The sequence below is a fragment of the Panthera pardus genome, unplaced genomic scaffold (genome assembly GCF_024362965.1).
Source record: "Panthera pardus isolate Hobbes unplaced genomic scaffold, ASM2436296v1 HiC_scaffold_22, whole genome shotgun sequence".
Taxonomy (NCBI): Eukaryota; Metazoa; Chordata; class Mammalia; order Carnivora; family Felidae; genus Panthera; species Panthera pardus.
In genome coordinates, this window is record NW_026526788.1 from 72,105,162 (window position 1) to 72,125,644 (window position 20,483).

The 20,483-nt window shown below is 49.3% G+C and overlaps 1 protein-coding gene across 5 annotated transcripts in view; it reads right to left on the reverse strand.

Moving 5' to 3' along the window:
• The window catches only part of GFRA1 (GDNF family receptor alpha 1), a 210,398-nt gene that overhangs the window by 47,363 nt on the left and 142,552 nt on the right, over positions 1–20,483 (reverse strand). For all 5 annotated transcript variants that reach the window (XM_019459547.2, XM_019459550.2, XM_019459546.2 and 2 more), the window contains one exon: positions 16,150–16,486. In XM_019459547.2, coding sequence (XP_019315092.1) covers positions 16,150–16,486 — 337 coding nt within the window. The remainder of the gene's footprint in view (positions 1–16,149; positions 16,487–20,483) is intronic.

Below are 20,483 nucleotides of genomic sequence, written 5' to 3' on the forward strand. Positions count from 1 at the left end.
ATTTAACACACAATAGCCTGACCACCCGGGGTTAGCCTTATTTTACAGTGGAGGGCACTGGGATCCAGAAAGGTCAGCAATCGGCTAAAGTCATGGAGCTGGTAAGAGTTAGAACCAAATTTTGAAAAGAAAACCACAGATTCTTAAACTCATACTCACCCCCACAACACTGATAGAGGAATGAATGTTCAATTTTTAAATTTTAGTTCTTGGACTTCTGCCGCCATTTTGATGTGAATTGCGCATGCTTGAACAGCTGAAATCTGATTTAAATGGATATAAGTGTTATTTACTAGGTCCAATAAAGTGTAATGACAGAATTAGTGGGCATTCTTTTTGTTTAATAATGCTTGCAGTTTAAAAACATAAAAAAATAATATCTGTTGTTACTGTTCAGCAGGGCTAAATGCAATCCCACGCCACAGCTCTGTAGAGAAATCCCTCATTGCAGGACTTCCCTCACTGAGCACCTTCCTCCCCAGGCTGTGTATACAGTCACCCCAGAGGGTACCACTGAAATCAGGAAATGAGGGGTACAAAAACTGGGGCTTCCCAGGCCCACAGGGAGAAGTTAAGAGCACTCCCAACCAGCCTTTTCCTGACCTCAAAGAACATTCCTGAGGCCGGAGACAGAAGGCGCCTGGTAGGGGCTGGCCTGGCTGGGACCATCTCCTTGGGTGCCTCTCCCGGAAAAGCAGACCCGTGTGTGGAGCCTCCCCAGAGCTTGTGTGTGGGCATAGTGGGAAGGAACAGGAGCCCTGACGTCAGACCGTGCGTTCAAATCTCCACTGCCCCTGCTGCTGTGCTTCATCTCTGCATCTCCCCGTGTAGAAAAGGCAGAGACACTAACAGCGTCTCCTCCACAGGGCTGCGAGAAGGATTAAGGCCTGGAACCCACTTCCTGGCACAGAAAAGGGCTAAATAGGAATGTTACTGTTATGACTCTCAAGGCGCTTTGCAATGTTGCCTCTTTCTCTCCCACCACAGGCCTAGGAGCAGGTAATGGGACACATGTCTCTCCTCCTTTACATGAAAGGGCAGGTATAGAGGAATCCAGGAGATGATCAGGATCCTCAGCCAGTGAGGGCCAGACTCTGCACGCAAATAGGACTTCGACTGGGTTCGGAAGCCACCTGAGGCCATCACACGCGCCCCATGTGGCCAAGGAACACTTAGCCTAGCTCCCTCAAGAGGACAGTCTCCCAGAATCCTGTGGACGATATTTGGTGGCACCTCTTGTATACCCGGAAAACACCGCTTCTGCCTTCTCTGAGCCTGGGGATGCTGGGGAGCAGCCCAGGGAGCCCCGCGCCTGGGGCTTTCGGGGTAGACTCCCAAGGGTGCGTCGGCAACCAGGTACCCGCGGCAAAGATGCTCCTCTTCGGCTTCATTGTCCAGTCCCAAGCACAAGCTGGCACAGGGCTTCATCCTTCCAGGGACCACTGAATACCTCCAGTGCAAGACACCGTGTGTGAGGTGGTGGCCATGGGGGGATAGGGTCAAAGACAGACAAAGGGCTCCTTCGGGATATGGCATCTGGCCTCCCGCCACCTGTACCATCACTTTCCCTCTCTTACGATCGGCAGTGAGCTAGGGCTGAGACGTCACCGTGCACTGTACAGGCCAAGCTTCAAGGACACCTCGGCCCGTGGAACCACAGCACTCTGAATCGGAAGCATGCGTGTGTATCTGAGTAATGCACATTACAACCCCATCACGGGCACTGCCCATCCACACTCGTCGCAACCACAGATGCTTCCACCTGGAAAACGTGGCAAGAGCAACACAGAGCACAGCGTGTTAGCTGTCTTCATTTGAACAGTTCGGGTCAAAGATTGCTCCAAAGGTCAGTTTGGAAGGAGGATTCCTTTCCAAGCGATTACCTTGAAGCCCTCTGTTTTATTTTGCATTTGCAGCCATCACTCCGCCCAATGAATTCCAATCGCAGGCCAAGCTCGGCCTATGAATAAGGAACCGTCTACATCCTCTGTGCAAAGGAGGCCACTGTCCCCTGGCAGAGGGGCTGCTCAGGCAGTGACTTACTGGACGCGTGGTAGCCGTTTCTCACTGTCCTTGGTTTCTGAGGAGCTAATACTCAGGCCGGTGTCAGAGCCTTTCACACCGGATCCCCACAGCCTTCCGAGGAGAGCCTGACGTCAGTGTGGCACAGAAACTCTGAAGCGTTGTCTTCGCCCTGCTGCTGCCACCGTGGGGCTGACAGCCCACAGCCCAGCCACAGGGTACTATCCTCTCTGACCCTCATCAGTGCCCAACAAGTCCGACCTGGCTGTGCAGCTCCTTCTCACCCCCAGCTGCGTAGACCCCTTTGAAAGCAGGGTAAGACACCTCCGCCAATGTCACTTGGTCCACATTCTTGTGCCTCTCCAAGTGCGGACTCAGGCAGTACCACTGGGAATGTTCTAGAAGTGCAAAATATCAAGCCCCACCCCAGACGTCAGGAATCAGAAGCTGATCCCAAAGCAGGCTCACGCTGGAGAACCACTGCTACAGAGCGGGGGTACCTGGGAGAAGTTCCTGAGTCCAGCTCTCCTCCCTCTCCTGGGAGGGTTCACTCTGTTCTGATGGCTCACTCGCGTCTGATCCTCTGGGTCCCTCAAAGCATGTGGCACTCCAGTCCTGCAGAGCCAGTGAATGAACCAACCACTGGCCAGTATGCAAAGCAAGAAGCACACTTTTTCAAGCCATATACCTTATTTTTAGCTAAAAATGTTTTAACTTGGGTTTCTGAACCTGGGACGAGGAAGAGGTTATTTCCCATTGGCTTTTGTCTATTTCCAGAGAAAGGTTTTCTAGAAAGGTTTCTAGCAGTGTCAAGCTCCTTTGCTGGAATGAATATTCTTGGAGAGAGGGCATTCCCTCTCCCCCAGACGTCCAGCCTAAGAAGTTCAAAGCTGTCAGATGGAACCAGCTAATTCTCCAGCAGGAATTTCAACCGCTGAGTGCTCACCAAAAAAACCTCCGACCTCCAGGTTCCTGACATTTGCAACTCTAAGGGTTACCCCTGGTCCAATGTCATTATAATCCATTAGCTCTCACCATGGCAAATGATCCCCTGAGATGGCTCACATCAAGGTGTACCACCCCACCCAGCATTCCAAGGAGCAGAAGTTTACCTGTGATACGAGCTCTTACCTAGGGGAAAAGTGCCAGTGAGTCTTTCCGGACACAGACAGATTCTGCCCAGAGTTCTGCCTGCCTGAGCCGAACGTGACACTGAACCCCTTTGGCATGCCAGAACGGAGAAGGAAGGGCTGTCCGTGAAGGTGCTGCCTGTCAGAAGGGCATCTCTCGGAGCAAGAAACCAAGCTGGGCCCGGTGCACCAGCCTGCCACACGGCCCCAGAGTGACGGCTGACCGGAAGCTCTCAGCCATGCTGTAGCCGTTCTTCAAGACCTCTGGCACCGGCTCCTACCCGGCCCAGCCTCACCATGCTGACCTGCTGGAGGTGAATGGGCTGGGCACGGGCTGTCACACACTCAGGGTGTCTTAGTTCAAGGGTGCGGCAGGAATGTGCGTGCGCGCACACACACACACACACACACCCATCTAGCCCAAGATTATTCTGGTCCTTCTGTTGTGGCAGCTGTCAGTATGAGGTCTAGGGAACCTGGCAATCTCAGAGAGCCTTTTAGGGTCCGTGAGGTCAAAGCTATTTTCCTTCCCATACTAAGTTCTTATTTTCCTTTCTCTCTCCCGTGTTCTCACGAGAGTGCCCTGTTCTTCCAGAAGCCCCATGACGTGGGATGCCGCAAAAGAGTGAATGCCTGAGCAGATAGAAGGTATAAGGCTCCAGGTGTCCTGAGGCCAGACACTAGATGGTAAAAGTGTAAAACAGGGCCATACTTCTCCCTAAGTTGTTTTGTTTTGGAAATACAGTGATTTTTTTTTAATAAAAATCTGTTCTGTTATTTATGGTAACAGGGAACAGGGCTTCTTGGTGTTATTTTTTTTTCTTCGTGTCATTTTTAAATGAAGTAATAAATATGTAAACCTTTCTTCACCTTTGATTCTCAATATAGTGTCAAGAGATTTTATCCCACGCATACAAAACCCCCTGGGAGTCTCAGTCATTTTAAGAGTGTAAAGGAGCCCTGAAACCAAAAAGTTTGAAAACCACTGTTATTTTTTAAAATTTTAAAATATTTAGTCATTTTTGAGAGAGAGAAAAGAGAGAGAGAGAGAGAGAGAGAGAGCGTGAGCAAGCAGGGGAGGGGCAGGGAGAGAGGGAGACACAGAATCTGAAGCAGGTTCCAAGCTCAGAGCTGTCAGCACAGAGCCTGACGCGGGGCTCAAACCCATGAACCGTGAGATCATGACCTGAGCCAAAGTCAGACACTTAACTGACTGAGTCACCCAGGCGCCCCACGAAAACCACTGTTTTAACGAGAAGTGAAAAATGTCTGGTGAGGGGCACGTAAGGCCTCTCCTGACAAGACGCCAAGGTCTCTTGTTTAAAATTTTTGTTTTAAATGGAATAACTCGACTCCACACTCACGGAGCGTCTTTGGAAAAGTATGTGAGCGGTTTGCAAGGGGCACACAGGATGTGACAGAAGCAGGCGGCCCCCTCTGGGCTTTCGTTCCAGGGACACCACTGTGTGAACTCCTCATCTGTGACGAGGGGGCAGGGGATGGCGACAGCCCCGTTTCGGGGGCTGCGGCGAAGCGCTCAGCACGGTGTTCGGGACACGGCAAATGCCACACAAATGCTGCCCTCCTCGTCATCACCTTCATCACCGTCACCGCCATCCACACATTCCTGTCATCCTGTCCCCGGCTCTGCAGATTCTGGGTTCCCGAATAACGAGCCACTCTGCCCCCAGTCGTGGCTTGCTTCCTAATGGGCTGACAGGATGATTCACAGCACAGAACCACCCAGGGGACAGGAGGGATCGGTCTCAGTGGCACTGAGTCAGTCACTGCCCTTTGCTGGATCGCTCACATCACTGACTCAGACGCAAGCACCTCTAAGAACCCTTTATCCACAGTGACTCTGGGTGAAGTAGCACGTGCCCCTGGAGGCTGCCAGGGGTCCCCCCACTGCCTATTCAATTGCAACAATAGTGAATCTAGCACTTGAGGCCCAACAGTCTCGTGGCCACCTCCGCCCGTGTCTCACTGCGTATCTTTGTATGTCAATAATTGTCTATTCTGGACAGGAACGTTCTTGGGATGACACACGCTCCAAACACCTCTGGACTCAGTCCACCCCCGCCTCTGCCCCCGTGCTTTTCCCTGACGGTGCCACACTGGAAAGACGGTGATGCGGAAAGCTTGGCAATACGGCCTCGCCTTGGCATTTCCACATGCCGCTCAATGCCGTGGGTGCATACAAGTGTAAACCAGTAAGAATCTACCCCCCTCCACCCACCAGTCCTACTTTAAAGGTCTCTGCATGCTACTGGGGGGAAGGGAATGTTATATCTGGGTTTCCAGCTTTTTTTTTTTTCCCTTTTTTTGGTCCTCTATGATAACAACTTACGGAAAGAGCAAGGGACATACTTACTGAGTGTTTGCTGTGTTGGGGGGCAGGCACCCCCAACTGCTGATTCGTTGGCATAGATACCAGCTGCCCATGCCCTAGCAGAACCAGGACGCCCGCCTAGGTCCACCTCACTCACCAACAACACTGACAACCACTGGGAAAGAGGCGGGGGGGAGGCCCAACTCCAGCCTGGTGTGCAACTTTTCACACTGATGGTTCTTTTCAATTCTTGTTTTTCTTGGATGCAAAATTTTCTGCCTAATTAATTGCTTTTGGAAATTACAGAGCGATTTCCCATTCACTGAGTTGGAAATACCCCATAGAAATGTAAATGCCAATGTGACTGTGGGATACCTAACTTGGGGTGATGCCTGAGTGGGGATCTGGGGTCTCCTGGGCGGAGCAGGGCTCCAAGCCGGGCTATGAGACCCAGGCGCGAGTCATACACTATAGCTCCCCCGCAAACGAGGGGGCAGATTTCCTCACACAGAAATGAGACTGCTCTGGGTCACGGACCGTGGGTACTTCTGTCAAGTGCAAACTGTGCATGACTAACAGAAACCTTGTCTCCTGTGGACGGCAAGGACAGAGAGGTAACAGCCTCAGCTTATGGGGCCAGCAGGCTGGTCAGCATAGGATGCCCTTGGGACCCCAAAAACATATTGGTCTGGATGAGAGGGTAGCCCCCCGGGAACACTGAGGTCTCCCCTTTCCCATTCTTTGCTCAGTGGATAAAACTGTTTGCAAAAAGAGCTGTATGAAATGGAAGCAACCCTTTCCTTTGGAGTTAAAAAAGAAAGAGATCGTAAAATCTGTGTGGTTGGCTTTAGGTGGGCTCGAGGAGAAAGCCAGTTTGCTTGCCTGTGAACTTCACGGGCTTAGTATGTGAAATGGCTGCTGGGCAGAACAGGAGGGTCCCCTTTGAAGAGGAACAAGCCTCACAAAGCAGCAGAGGGGATCGTTTGGGGCTCCTCTCAGCTGCCAGCAGCTGACCTCTAGGGCCTTCCCACCCATCCCGACTTCAGCACTTCCGAGAAGGCCTCCACATCTCTCATCCACCATTTTTACCAGTGCTGTGGTCATGACGCTATTCACAAGATGGAGGTTTTCCTCTGATTAATGACACGGCCACAGGGCAGGGGGAAGGTAGGAAGGCAAACACCTGGGTGACCCCAACCTGGTGACATAACCATGGATTATTTAGAGCTCGCTGTCACTCTGTGACAGCAAAGAATTCATCTCCCGTGAGGTACACAGCCAGGTCCCTGATTTCTGCTGCCTTGGGGTAGGTGAGGGTTGAGGAATGACAGTTTGGCAGGGACTTATGGAGTACGACCAGGTTAAGCGGGAGCTACTGGGTGACAGGCACATGACTCACACATCGAGACCCTCGAGGCCAAACAGACTATGCTCAATAAATGCGCCCTGAGTGAATGATTGAGTTAACAACAACAACAACAACAACAACAACAACAACAGAACAAACCAGTGTGGTACAAGAGGATTTTTCTCCTACCTGTAGAAACAACTCTTGTCATCAGTAAGCTGTCACAGAGAAAGCTCCCTGTAATAAGCAATGAGTGCTCAAAAGGAAATTAGATAAAGTAAGAGCTTAATGAGCATGTATTACCTGAGTAGATTTTTCTTTAAATGATGCTAGGGGGTTCTGACGGACATTATGTCCTCACTGTCTGCTAAAACTGTCTTTAAAATTGATGCTGTCTTAGTTACTGAGCCATGAAGAGTGTCTAGATTCAGAGGCTGGCCGGAATTATCATTCTGCTTGTCTGGAACTAAAGGCAGTAAGGCTGAACAGTGTGAGAACATTGTATTCTTGTCACGAAAGACAATCATTTGGAAAAAAATGACGGAAACCAGGTTTTCGAGTTAGCAAGACCCGGTTGACCCCCACCTCCCCCATGCAGGAGCTGGGCCATCCCTGGGCTCATTGCTCCATGGGCTGCCTTGGAGCCCATGGGCTGCCTTGTCCCCCCGCAAGGCAGCTGGGCAGATTAGAGACCACACTTACGCAGCGTTCTCAGTGCTGCTTATCATCAAAGCGTGGTGACTGGGTTGTCGCTTACATCGCACCTTCCTCACACCCACGGGCCTGGGCCCCTGTCCCATCAGTGCCACGCTCCTCTCTCCCAGGCTGCACATCCTTCCAGCCCAGATGGCAGCTCCTCTAGGAAGCTGTACTGACCCACCACTCTGAGTGAGCTGTTCTCACCTTTGTTCTCACTCTGTTCTCCCGTAGCACTTTCTATCTTCCTGGCCACAGACTACCATGCCAGCCTGTAATGACTGGATGTGTGCCTGCCTTCCTTGCTGCACTATAGGTGAGAAGCTGGGTTTTCACTCCCAGCACAATAACTGCTGGCCAGTTGGATGGATGGATGGATGGATGGATGGATGGATGGACGGACAGATGGGTGGGTGGATGCATGGAGGCACAGATGGGTGGGTGGATGCACAGATGGATGAACGGATAAATGGACAGAGAGTGGGTGGATGGATGGGCAAATGCATGGATGGATGGATGGATGGATGGTCAGACAGGTGGGTGGATGGATGGATAGACAGGTGGGTTGATAGAGAGACAGGTGGGTAGACGCATGGATGGATGGACAGATAGGTGGGTGGGTGGATGGATGGATGGATGGATGGACAAACAGTGGTTGGGTGTATGGACAGATTTCCTGTGTTCAAACCAGTGTTACTCTGAGTTCTACTCCTTTTGCCTCCAAGTGACTGACACCCATGCTCACCACACTTTTCTTCCTAAAATTCTGTTTTCCCTCAGATTTGCAGAGGACTTTGCTTGGTTTTCCAACTCTCTAACTTCTAATCTCTATAACGTCTCTTTAGACATGTTTACCATAAACCTTGTGTTCGTAAGGTTCAGTCTTTGGTCTATTTTCTATTTCTCTTTTCACCACCTTTCCCTGGGAAATAAATCCTATGATGTATCTTCAACAACCTCTGTGTTGATCATTCTAAAATCTACTCCTAGCCCCTTGTCTGAGACCCATTCATGTTTTAAATGTATCCATTCATTTACCTATCCAGCAAACATTTAGTAAGAACAGGGTATTTTCCTGGGCACAGTTTTGGGCACTTAGGATGTATCATAGATCTATCCTAACTGTGGAACTTCTATCCACAGTTGAAGTGGAAAACAATGAAGTGGAAAACAGTGAAGAGGAAAACAATAATCAAAACAAATAAGTAAACTGCATAATGTGTTAGAAGGTGATCAGTGCTTTGAAAAAGGAGAGCAAAATAAGGTTGGGAATGTGCAGGGGACACACAGCATTAAATAGGAGGTGGTGCAAGCCTCATTAAAATGAGATTTAAGGAGAGTTGGAGGTGTGGGAGTTTGGGAGCATCTGGAGAAAGAGTGGTTATAGCAGAGGGAACAGCTAGAACAAAGGTCTAGGGGCGGGACCTGCCTGGTGCATTCAAGGAAGCAGAGACATCCAAGACAGGATAGCTGGAGAAGAGGCCAGAAAGACAAGGGCAAAGGGACAGTTCCTGTGGGACTTTGGGGCCACTGAAAGGACTGTGCCTTTACCTCTAAGTGCCTGGCTGTAGGAACCTTTCATCTCCATGCAGAACACAGACATCCTTGTGCACTGCAGACCCCATGTGGTTTCTTCTGAGCTTAGCCACTCCTTCCCTGCCTCTAGTAGTAGACTCTGCTGACCGTGGCTTCCAGTGGGTCAAAGTATACATCCCCTCTCACCTCAGCGGCTGGGCCAGGGATGGGCACATGCCACAACCAAGGCCAATCAAAGTCCTTAAATGGAATTTTTCTAACAGGTTGCAGTGGGGAAGCATCTGTCTGTCTTTAACTATGAGATTATAGGATATGTGCCTGGACTCGCGGGTGGCAGCACTCGTGGAGAAACAGGACAGGAGAAAAATGCAGGCCGAGGGAGCAGCGAGGTAACAGTGCAGTGCTAGTGACACGGTGCCCTCCGTTCTGGTCGTGTTCAATGACCCTGCCTTCCCAGTCCTATGAGTTAATGCCCTAGAAGCTTAAGTTAGGTTTCTCTCATGGACCGAAAGAGTCATGAAAGTGTCAAACACAGCATGGCCCAAACCATTCATGGTCTTCTTCCCCAACCTCTAACTCAAGAGACAAGTCCATCCCTCCTTCTTCTGTTCCCCATCCTGGCTACTAGCACCATCATCTGCCAGGCCACCAGGTTGCAGAGACCCACATTAGCCTCTGTCTATGCCAGGTGCTCAGCAAATCCTCAAGTCCTCCCTTCCATGGTGCCTCAAGTTTTCCAACTATCATTCTGTTCTCTTGGTCACCTCTCCTCCAGTCCACCCCAAGAATCTCCCACCTGCTCCCTGGACTCTTCCCAAGCTGATTCTCCTCCACCCTACAACCCAGAAGCCCTTTGAGGCTCAGCTGCCCATGTTTCTCTCCCCTCATAAAGCTTCGATGGACAAAGTCAATACTTCAACATGGCACTGGAGGTTCCCAACCCCTTGCCTTTATATCACACTGATTTTTCTCCCTCCAGGAGAGTCTCCAGGCCCATACCTCCCACCTCTATCACTGTATCATCCCCAAACCCAGGGCCTTCCTTCTGCTTGACTTTCCCTGCTTCTCTCCCATGATGCCCTTGGCTCCTGAGACCCTCCGCGATGACACCTCCTTCCCCAAAGAAATAGGGGGCTCTTTCTTTGGGCTTCCTGGGCAGACTGCATTCCATCTCTCTTCTACTCACTTTCACGAATTCAAAGATGGTAAAAGACGGTTCTGATGCCAAGACTCCATGTGTCCACATGTATCTAATAACTGACAGAATGTGCAAATATAAAGAAAGGAGTCTGTGATTCTTTCTGTCTCGGGGCCAAGAATGGCAAAAGTGAGTCTGGTGAGGACGTGGGCAGGTGAAGGAAGGAGCAAAGGAACTGAAGCAGGGACTCCGAGCTTTGGGCAGGCACAGGGAAGGGGCTGGCTGGAGAGACAGAGAATGGGATGTAAATCTAGACAGGCATTTTTTAGCGACAGGCTCCAGCAGTGGCAGACAAATGGCTCCACACCGGCCTCTGCCAAAAGAGAGATAAGGAAAGAGATACGAGGTGACAAGATAGAGCAAGTTGTAGCAGGCTCTCGCCTGATTCACAGCTCGGGTTGCCCCTGTGAGCCCAGACGATGGTGAGGCCCGGATGAGGCTTAGCTGGTGCTGAACGGCCACTGGCTTCCTCAGTGCACAGGCTGGGGGTGGTGGGGGCCTGGAAGACCCAACAGGAAGCTGGGGTCAAAGAATGTGGCAGCGGATTTTGGAGGACATCCTTGCTCTTCTCAGGATCCTGATCAATCTGCTGCCTGCACACAGGAGCTCCCCCTCAAGGGTCCAGGGGGCTCCCAGCACACAGGCTGGGCGGCAGGCTGCTCGAGCAGGTGGGGGCACATTAAAAACCTAGCCGTTCGGCACTCCGAATGCATTGCTAAAGACACCCATGTAATCATTTGAAGTAAAAACTGCTCAAATGAACTGGAAAATGTTTTACTTGTATTTTCTCATATTCCCGAACCTTTCTTTCCATGGTTCAAAAGTTTGCATTGTCTAATTGCTGATTTCCATTTGTGAATGAATCAGCGTAAAATAAAATTAAGTACCAAATTAATCTACCCATCTAGTTTTAGGCATTAATTATCCTTTGAGCCATTTTCTCCTGTGTTTGCCGCATGTCAAGACAAGCCCAGATACAGTAATACAGAATCCAGTTTTCAACTCGGGAATGCAGCCGAAGCAGTGGAGGATGTCCTTGATTTCTGAGAACCACGGTGTGTGGTGGGAAGGAGATCTGATTCCAGGCAAATGAAACACTCCTCACCTTTTAAAGGTGCACTAACACTGTCAGCCCAAGTAAGCTACTGGAGCAGAAATCTGCTGCGTGGTTTTGTGATGTGTTCTCCGGTTGTCCAGTTAATAGATTAACAACAACACATCTCCTCGAAGTATAACACAGTCAGCCCCAGGGTGAAAAAGTGGTGCTGGCTAGGGCAGTATTTTGAAAATTACATATGCTGTTCCTCTGGAACTGTACCTGAGAGGCCTTCCTGATTCTGCAAAAAACAAACAAAACAAAAACCAGGCCTCCAGGACATAATTATAGAATCCTCAGTCCCTGGGGAAAGACAGAACCATATACCTGGTGACTTGATCAAAGCCACCACTCCTGGAAACTATGGGGGCACAGAGCCAGGGTCCCAGGGGAGTGAACAGATCTCCTGCCGGGCCCCACGAAATCCTTGGGATCAGAGGGCTCGGAGGCCCTGATACCCTCTCTTCTGAGCTTCAGCATTATCAGAATCTTTCTGGAAGGAATGAGATATCCTTGACCAACCACTATTTCACCTTAAAAAGAAGGAGCTTCCACAATGCGTGACAACATAGATGAACCTGGAGGAATTTATGCTAAGCGAAATAAGCCAGTCACAGAAGGACACATACTGCATGATATCTCTTATACGAGGTACCTAAAATCATCAAACGCATGGAAGCAAAGAACAGAATTACGGGTGCTGAGAGATGGGGGGGGGGGGGGAAGCAGGATGCTGCTAATCAGTTATGTATAAATTTCAGTTACACGAGATGAATGAGTTTTAGAGATCTGCTATAGCACACTGTGCCTACAGACAACGGTACTAGATCTCGCAGCCAGGGAGGAAGGGAGGAAGGGAGGCAGGAAGAGAGGGAGGAAGGGAGGGAGGAAGGGAGGAAGGGAGGAAAGAAGGAATGCAACATTCACTTCCAAACATACTTCCGGTGAAGCGAAAAGTCTCAGATACAACATGTTTAACTCGGTGGGCTGGCTCTGGCTGGAACCTGTTAGGGCCCCACCCCCAGGGCACAATGTCAATGCTTTGGGAAACTGGTTATATACTGAGTAGGAACAAAGTTCCCCTGGTGTCCCAGGACGCAGCACCTTTATGGCTTGTGCAGAATGGCCCAAGAAGGGCACAGCCACCAAACCACCCAGCCTCCTCCAGGTCTTTCTCAACAGCGACACCACGAGGCAGCACCGAGAGCCACAGGCGGTGAGCTGCTCAGTAGCCTTAAGCTCCCTCTTTTCCTGGCTTTCCAGGTACCAAGGAAAGGAATCAGAGGGTCAACTGGCAAGGGAGGCAATGTGCTTCAGGGGAAGAAGGTGAGCCTTTTAACTTTCATCACGCCCTCCTCATAATACCTCTGCGTTTGCTTTTCTGTAGACAAGCTTGGAGGCCCCAACCACCCCAAGAGGAAAGGAACCGGTCAGCTTCTCTAAAAGGGAAAGGAAAAAAAAGAAAAGAGTCAAAAGGGAAGGCTCAAGTTGCGACTCGTCTGTTTGAAGGCACAGGGCAGGAGAGAGACGGGTTTTGTGCAGAGGCACCGCTGGACCCGGGCGGAAGGAGCCCGTGTGCCTCGAGTTGGAAACTATTAAGTGCAGGGGAGTTTTAATGATCCGGAGCAGCTCTGACAGCCGCCGATGTAGAGATGGAAACGGAGCATTTGAAAAGTGTGAGCTTTCAAAGAAAACTGTTTTTAGGAAGCAATTTCTCCTCTCGCTGTCCCTTTCCTTTGGGAATACTTCAAGGAGGTCTTAAGTTAGCCTATCCGCGGTGCCTCCCTCTCTCTGAGTGGGTAAGGGTCAGGGTACCTGTAACGCGAAACCCCGAGGCAGCCCCAGCTCCTGGGAGTACCAGCTGCTGCTCTGGGCAGTAGTAACTACAAGGGCCTCATCAGGACGGACGGAGGAGAGACCGAAAGAAGGCATAAATTAAAGACAAGATTAATAAAATCTGATGAAAGAAAACACCCCTAGTCTCCCCAGCAGCTTAAATTACATTTACCACATCTGACAGGGAGGAGGTAGTCCTCAGTAAGAAGTCGAGGCTCTGGAAAGAAATTATAGGCTAAATAACTTAGCGATGGGTACCACCGGGGAAGTTGCTGATTCACCTTCCCAGGAAAGACTCAAGACAGGCTACAAAGCCCATCAGTTCCCACTGAGACAAATTTCACTTGGTAGGGCCCCTGGGTCATCCGGCATCTGGATTTCCAAAGAGCCTTCAGTTATTCAGGCCACCGCCCCACTGCATGGCAGCCGCGGTCACTGCACCCCCCACCTTGGTGTGACGGGGCACCGTCAGTTATTAGGCAGGACTGTCCCCGCTGTTCCCCCCGTACATTTCTGCCCCATTCCGCTGAGGCCACTCTCTGCTGCTGAGGCTGTCTCAAAACACAAATAATTCCTGGAACTTTCTCAGTAGATCAGTCTGAGACCCCTGCTCTCTGCACGTTCCTTCTGCCATCTCCCCCAGAACGCCCCAAGTTCCCAAATTTCCAGCTATTTCTCACTACAGCTCAGCAGAAAAGCAATCCCACTTGGGTAATTCACACCAGCTCTCCAAGGATTCTCTACATTGAGAAGAGCAGGCCAGGCAATGGGCTGAGGATGGGCTCTCAGCCTGTGCAGGAGAGGTCACAGATCTCCTGCGGAGCTTGCCAGACAAACCTCACAATGATAAGGGAAGTCTCCATCATCACCCGCCTCTCCCACCTCCCGGCCACGGCTCGCTGGGCTCGCCCACAGCTCCGCGCCCTCCCCATACAGCTTCCTGTCTTGAGGCCACCTGGCTTGGACCCATCAGAGAACACCAGTAACATCTACTGTAGAGACAGGGAGGAGCTGTAGCTGGCTGGCTTTCAGCCAAGTCCAGCACCCAGAAGAAGGATCTCTTCTGTTTGAAGACTAAAGGGGGCACAGGAACTTGAGTTTCAGATCTGGGAGTCTTCGCAGGAGGGCAGTTCAGAATCTCTGCTCCTGGGGCGCCTGGGTGGCTCAGTCGGTTAAGAGTCCAACTCTTGGTTTCAGCTCAGGTCATGATCTCACAGTTCTGGGTTCGAGCCCCACGTCAGGCTCCATGCTGACATGCCTGCTTTTTCTCTCTCTCGATCTGACTCTCCCCCACTCACATTCCGTCTTTCTCTCTCTCTCTCAAAATAAATAAATAAACTTAAAAAAAAATTAATCTCTGCTCTCTCCCAACCAGCTCTTACAGCTTCTTCCCTGTGCCTTGCTCCTCAGCTACATTCATCTCCTGCAGGGAGGTCTTCTACTCCCTGGCTGACCAGCTTCCCCAGGTTATGGCTGGACACAGGCTCTGCCCCTTCCTTCTAGCAAAATGTGTCCCTGCTTCTAGCTGATAGCTAAGAAAATCTCAGGGGAGCTGAGGCCTCAGAGTGAGAGAGTCCTTGGAGAAGTGCACTGTGGGAGCACCTGGCTCATCCCAGGGCACAAAGGGTCACCTACATTCTTCCCACACGGTAAATCACCTGCTCCCAACAATAACAACAACAAGTGGGAAGACATTACTTCCAGAAAAACCTTCAGCATGGGAGGAATCCTGCAGATAATGAGGATTTTTAATTGTCTTTGGTCACTATTGGAACTAGTTTAAGCGAAGAATGGGCTGTCATTCTATCAGAATAAAACTGGCCAGAAACTCAGCTCACCAGTATCTTCAAAATATGACATCCCCCCCGCCTCCACCGTTGCTCTCTGCTCTATGGAGAGCCTATAAGAAAACAAGTACACAGTCACACTCTCATCTCCTTGCCCACCTGTGAACATTTGTTGAGTGCACAGGATTTTGTCAGAGATGGTGTTTGGAGGCTCCTGGCTCTACCCTGGGGATACACTGAACCTGTCGTCAAAATGACGCCCCGTCCGCACCTCCAGCCCGGGATCCAGCCTGCACGTCTGCAGGCAACACTATCATCGCCTCAGGCTGCAAAGACTCAGGTCTCTGCTTATCAAAATCTGCCTGCATCCATCAGCAACTGAATGCAACCCTAAGTTCTAGAAGGACACACATCGAATTGTTGACAGTGGCAGCTGAGGGCAAGTGGGAGCAGAGGGGAGGGGGCAGCTACCTAATTCTTTATTCCTTGTTATTTTTTTTTAACACGGAGAATGTGTTCGTGGATTCCTTCAGACATTAAAATAAATGAACGATGTGGCCAAAAAGGAAAAGGAAGGTACTGTTTTCAGCAACAAGGCAGGGCTTAGCAGAGGGTTCTGATGCGGGTTGAGATCCAGAAGCATGACCGAACAAGAGGGTGCCCGCTTTTCTTAGCCGCAGGGATGATGCAACGGCCCAGAACAGACCCAGGCATTCTGGAAGTTCTCTTCAGGGCTGGACACAGTGCCTCTCACTGGTCTCTCCCAGATTTCAGACCTTGACAGTCTAGAGCCCCCATATCTGCAGCCCACCCCTCCCCTGACCCAATTAACCCGTTAAGATCCTTGGAAGCAGCTCAGAACTTTGCTGAGCCAGCACAAGCCTTTAAGTCACCTGGCCTCAGGTGACCCTCTGTGCTTACTAAGCACCTCTCAAAGCTTTCCCCAGGTTAACGAGAGGAACCTTCCTGACCAGCTTCTGAAAAACCCTGTGTCAACGCAGAGGTCAGTTTCTGGCCAATCCGGTCCACCGCCTGCCCTCCCCTCAGCCTCACCCATCCCCCCTCCCGTTTCTGAAACTCAGAAAACAGGAGGAGCTTGGCCACCGAAGCCGCCACAAAGGTTCTCCTCGCCGGCTCGTTAATCACCCGGCTGCCGGAGCCCGCTTACCTGCAGATGTAATTCGTCTTGCACGAGTCCTGCAAAGTCAGGCAGTTGGGTTTCTCCCTCTCCTCGTAGGAGCACACGGGCACGATGGTCTGCCGCCTCCGCTCCGTGCACGCGATGTCCCGGCAGGAGCAGAAGAGCATTCCGTAGCTGTGCTTGGCCGGAACCTTGTCGAAGAACTGCCGCAGGGCCTTGTGGCACTTGCGCCGGTTGCAGACCTCGTTGGACATGCTGGTGGTGCACGGGGTGATGTACGCGGACCTGTACTTCTTACAGGTGTCGTCGAGGTTACAGGCCTTGGCGGCGTCCAGGCAGTTGTTCCCTTTGGGAACGTGCTCCACTGCAAAGGAGAGAAAGGCAGGTGTGATCGCAGTGCCGGGCGCCTGGCCACTTACACCGCCTGTCTTCACCGAGATCCAGCCTCTTCCCTGGCGCTGCGGCGAGCTCTGATCAACTCTGTGTTTGGAAGCGAATAGGTAATGAGTTCACGACAAGGAGAAAATAGAAGGTGTGCCAAGGCTGGGGACCCAGGGCAGCCCACAGGTCCCTAGTGCTCCCTCAGATGCATAATTAGGCGGTACGGAGCGAGGCCAAACGAGGGAAGGTTGCTTAGGCACCTGCCTGACTACGTGTAAACAAGGCAACAGGAGAATAAGTTTCCAGCTCCTGGTCGGTAAACTGAAATTAGGAGAAAAGAAAAAAGCAACAAATTATATACTTGTTCATTATGCAGTATATAAAATGATATGCTGAATGTAAGTATAATTGCCATGCAATTCCTCCAGGAATATAATTATGTAATAAATGCATATAGTACATGCTAATTACTATATGATTACAGAGTAATTACATGGTTATTTGAGCCTAGAAGACAAAATATTATGCCAGCTCCCTAAACAGGAAGAAGCGGCTACGACGAGGTTGTATTTAAGTTCTAGCTCACAGGCCATTGGAAGAAAACCAGAACAAATTACGTGAAAATTTGCAAACCTCAATTACCACTTAACTTGCCACACACAAAATGTGGGATCTACGGGTCTTGAGGCTGCAGATTAGAAAAATTCAGCTAGTATTCTGGATGGAATTTCAATGGGCTTCCAAACATAGGCTTTGGGAATCTCACAAAACATACGTTGCCTTCTGCCCAAACCCTTTCTGCTCATGCTCAGAGAAAACAGAGCTGTCCACTGCCAAGCTGCCCACGGTGCGGCCTGGACAGAGAGCACGGGGGAGGCCAGGCCCACTGCAGTAGCCAGGTGGACTGGCAGGGCCAGGCCCAATGGACAAGTCAAAAGATGAGTAGACAAAGGAAATGAAGCTGGTTGTGGGAGCCCTGACCCCTGCCCCTCCTCCAGCAAGTTCCTGCTCAGGCCTTATTCAGCCCCTGCTTGCGTTCCCCCTTCATTCTCTTTGTGCCCCAGTTGATGGGAGCCATGAAGGCATTTGGGAAATTACAAGAGGTCAGAGAACTGACAAGAGAGGAGAAGGGGTCCGTTGGGTTGGGTGGGTCTAAAAGACAGAGTGGTGCATTTAGTACACGTCCAAAGGGCACATGGAATGTTATTCAACCTTACACAAAGAAGGAAATCCTGCCTTAGGTGGCAACAGGGATGAACCCTGAGGACATTATCCTAAGTGAAATAAGCCAGTCACAGCAGGACAACCGTTGCATGATTCCACTTACAAGGTTTCTAAAACACTCAGGCTCAGAGAAACAGACAGTACGATGGTAGTGGCCAGGGGCTGGAGGAGGGGGAAACGGGGAGTTGTTATTCAAGGGGCATCAAGTCTTCGATACGAGTAAGTTCTAAAAATCCGCAGGGCGGCCTCGTGCCTACAGTTGGCAGTGCTGTATTATAGTTACGAGGGTCAGCGTGTTAAGAGGGTAAATCTCATGGTAAACGTTCTCACTACAATGTGTTTTTTTTTTTTAAATGTAAACCGGGACACGGCACACAAGGCAAGTCTAACATTTCAGGGAAAGAAAAACACTTCCTGTTTTACTGACGATGGGTCTTGCTTTAAGAAATCCCTGGACGCAAAAGTCCGAAATCACAAAATGATACGGTGGCACCACCAGGCAGAACCCTATTATGCCTCAGGTTCACGTCTCTGCTACGACACCTGAATCCAAAAATTTACTGTGAAAGGCAATAAACAAGACATCCAGCCCATGTCGGGCGAGCAGCACAAGAAGCCAGCGGCTGCACATACATCCCTGGTTTAGCAAGCACACCTGGTGCATTTTCTCCATCCTGACCTTCCCAGACCGGCTTCCCTCTGGCTCCCCTGTTTTCACACGCTAACTCCTCAGGACTCAAGAAATGAAATATTCACCACGTGCTCTGACAGGATCACCAGGGCCTACAGGCCTCGGTAACACTTCCAGCCTTTTCCGCTTTTCAGACTTTTAATGTCGTGCTGTTGGGCCCATCAGCAACAGTGATTCATATTCTTGAAGGTCTAGAGTTGCACAGGAGATTTCTAAATGACGCATTCTTAGTGATAATCTAAAATAAACTGATATGACCAAATTCTGGGTATTCCGGGTTAGGCCCTTAAGGCTAGATATTGGTACATAATTTTACCACCTGCATTTCCACTTGCCTTGGCATTGCATGGTGCTTTGTGATCTCTAGCTAAAAAGAATAGAGGCGCAGAGGTGTACTTAATACTGAAATGACGTAGCCAGTGATATATGAACAAACGGTTCATGTAAGTTCAAGTGGAAGAAAATGGCAGAACAATTAAGTCATCACAGGACACCTAGGAACCCAGGCCTGCTATCCTCCAAAGCAGTCATGCTGAAACAGAGAACTATGTTCCAATTGTAAGAACCAATTTAGTTTCCACAAAACTAGTACCCCTTACATTAAATTAATGTTATTAACTTAGCATTTCATTGTTTTCAAAGTTCTGTTCATATTTAACATGTGTGCTGTTTTTATAGTTGTGTAAAATTAAAAAAATAAAAGTTTATAGTTCTTTCTTCCTGAGTGTCAAATAAAATTATAATAAAAATAATAAAACGCAACACATGAGGTCCAGACCACTTATTCCTCTCTTAAAGTAGCCTGTATTATACATAAGTTTTAGAAAAATTGACCTGGAAGCTCCTTGACAGGGGCCTTGACAATGAATTTTTGGACATGATAGAAGGAACAACATAAAAAACAAACAAGTAGGACATCAAACTAAAAAGCTTCCGCACAGCAAAGGAAACCATTAACACAATGAAGAGGCAGCCTATGAAATGGGAGGAAATATCTGCAGATCATTTATCTGATAAGGGGTTAATGTCCAAAATATATAAATAACTCTTACAACTCAATAGGAAAAAAAATAATAATTCCATGAGAAATGAGCAAAGAACCTAAAAAGACATTTTGCCAAAAAATATATTCCAAAGGCCAAGAGGTACTTGAAAAGGTGCTCAACCTCACTAATCATTACGGAACTGGAAACCAAAACCACACTGAAGTATCTCCTCACACCTGTTAAAATGGCTAACACAGAGACAAGAAAAAACAAATGCGGTGAGGATGTGGAGAAAGGGGAACCCTGTGCATTGTACTAGGACTATAAATTGGTACAGCCACTATGAAAGACAGTATGGATTTCTCTTGAAAAATGAAAAACAGAACGATATGATACAGCAATTCCACTTCTAGGCATAAATCTGAAGGAAATAAAATCACTATCAAAGAGATACCTAAACCCCCATTTTCACTGCAACATTATTTTTTTTTTTAATGTTTGTTTATTTTTGAGAAAGAGAGAGAGAGACAGACAGAGTGTGAGCAGGAGAGGTGCAGAGAGAGGAGACACAGGACCCGGAGCAGGCTCCAGGCTCTGAGCTGTCAGCAAAGAGCCCAACGTGGGGCTCAAACTCATAGACCGTGAGATCATGACCTGAGCTGAAGTCAGATGCTCAACCGACTGAGCCACCGAGGCGCTCCTGCAACATTATATTCAGCTATAAGAAAGGGAATCCTGCTATGTGCAACAACATGGATGTTAAGTAAAATAAGTCAGACAGAGAAAGGCAAATGTAGTACAATCTCACTTTTATGTGGAATCTAAACCAATCCCCCCGCCAAACAAAACAAAACAAAACAAAACAAAAACACCAAAAACCAAACTCATGGAAAAAAGAAAAAAGATCAGCTTTGTAGTTAGCAGAGGCAGGGGAAGGAGAACTGAATGAAGGTAGTCAAAAGCTACAAACTTCCAGTTATAAGATAAATAAGTACTAAGTATGTAATGTACAACACGATGACTATAGTTAACAATGCTCCATATTATATTTGAAAATTGCTAAGAAAGTCAATCCTAAA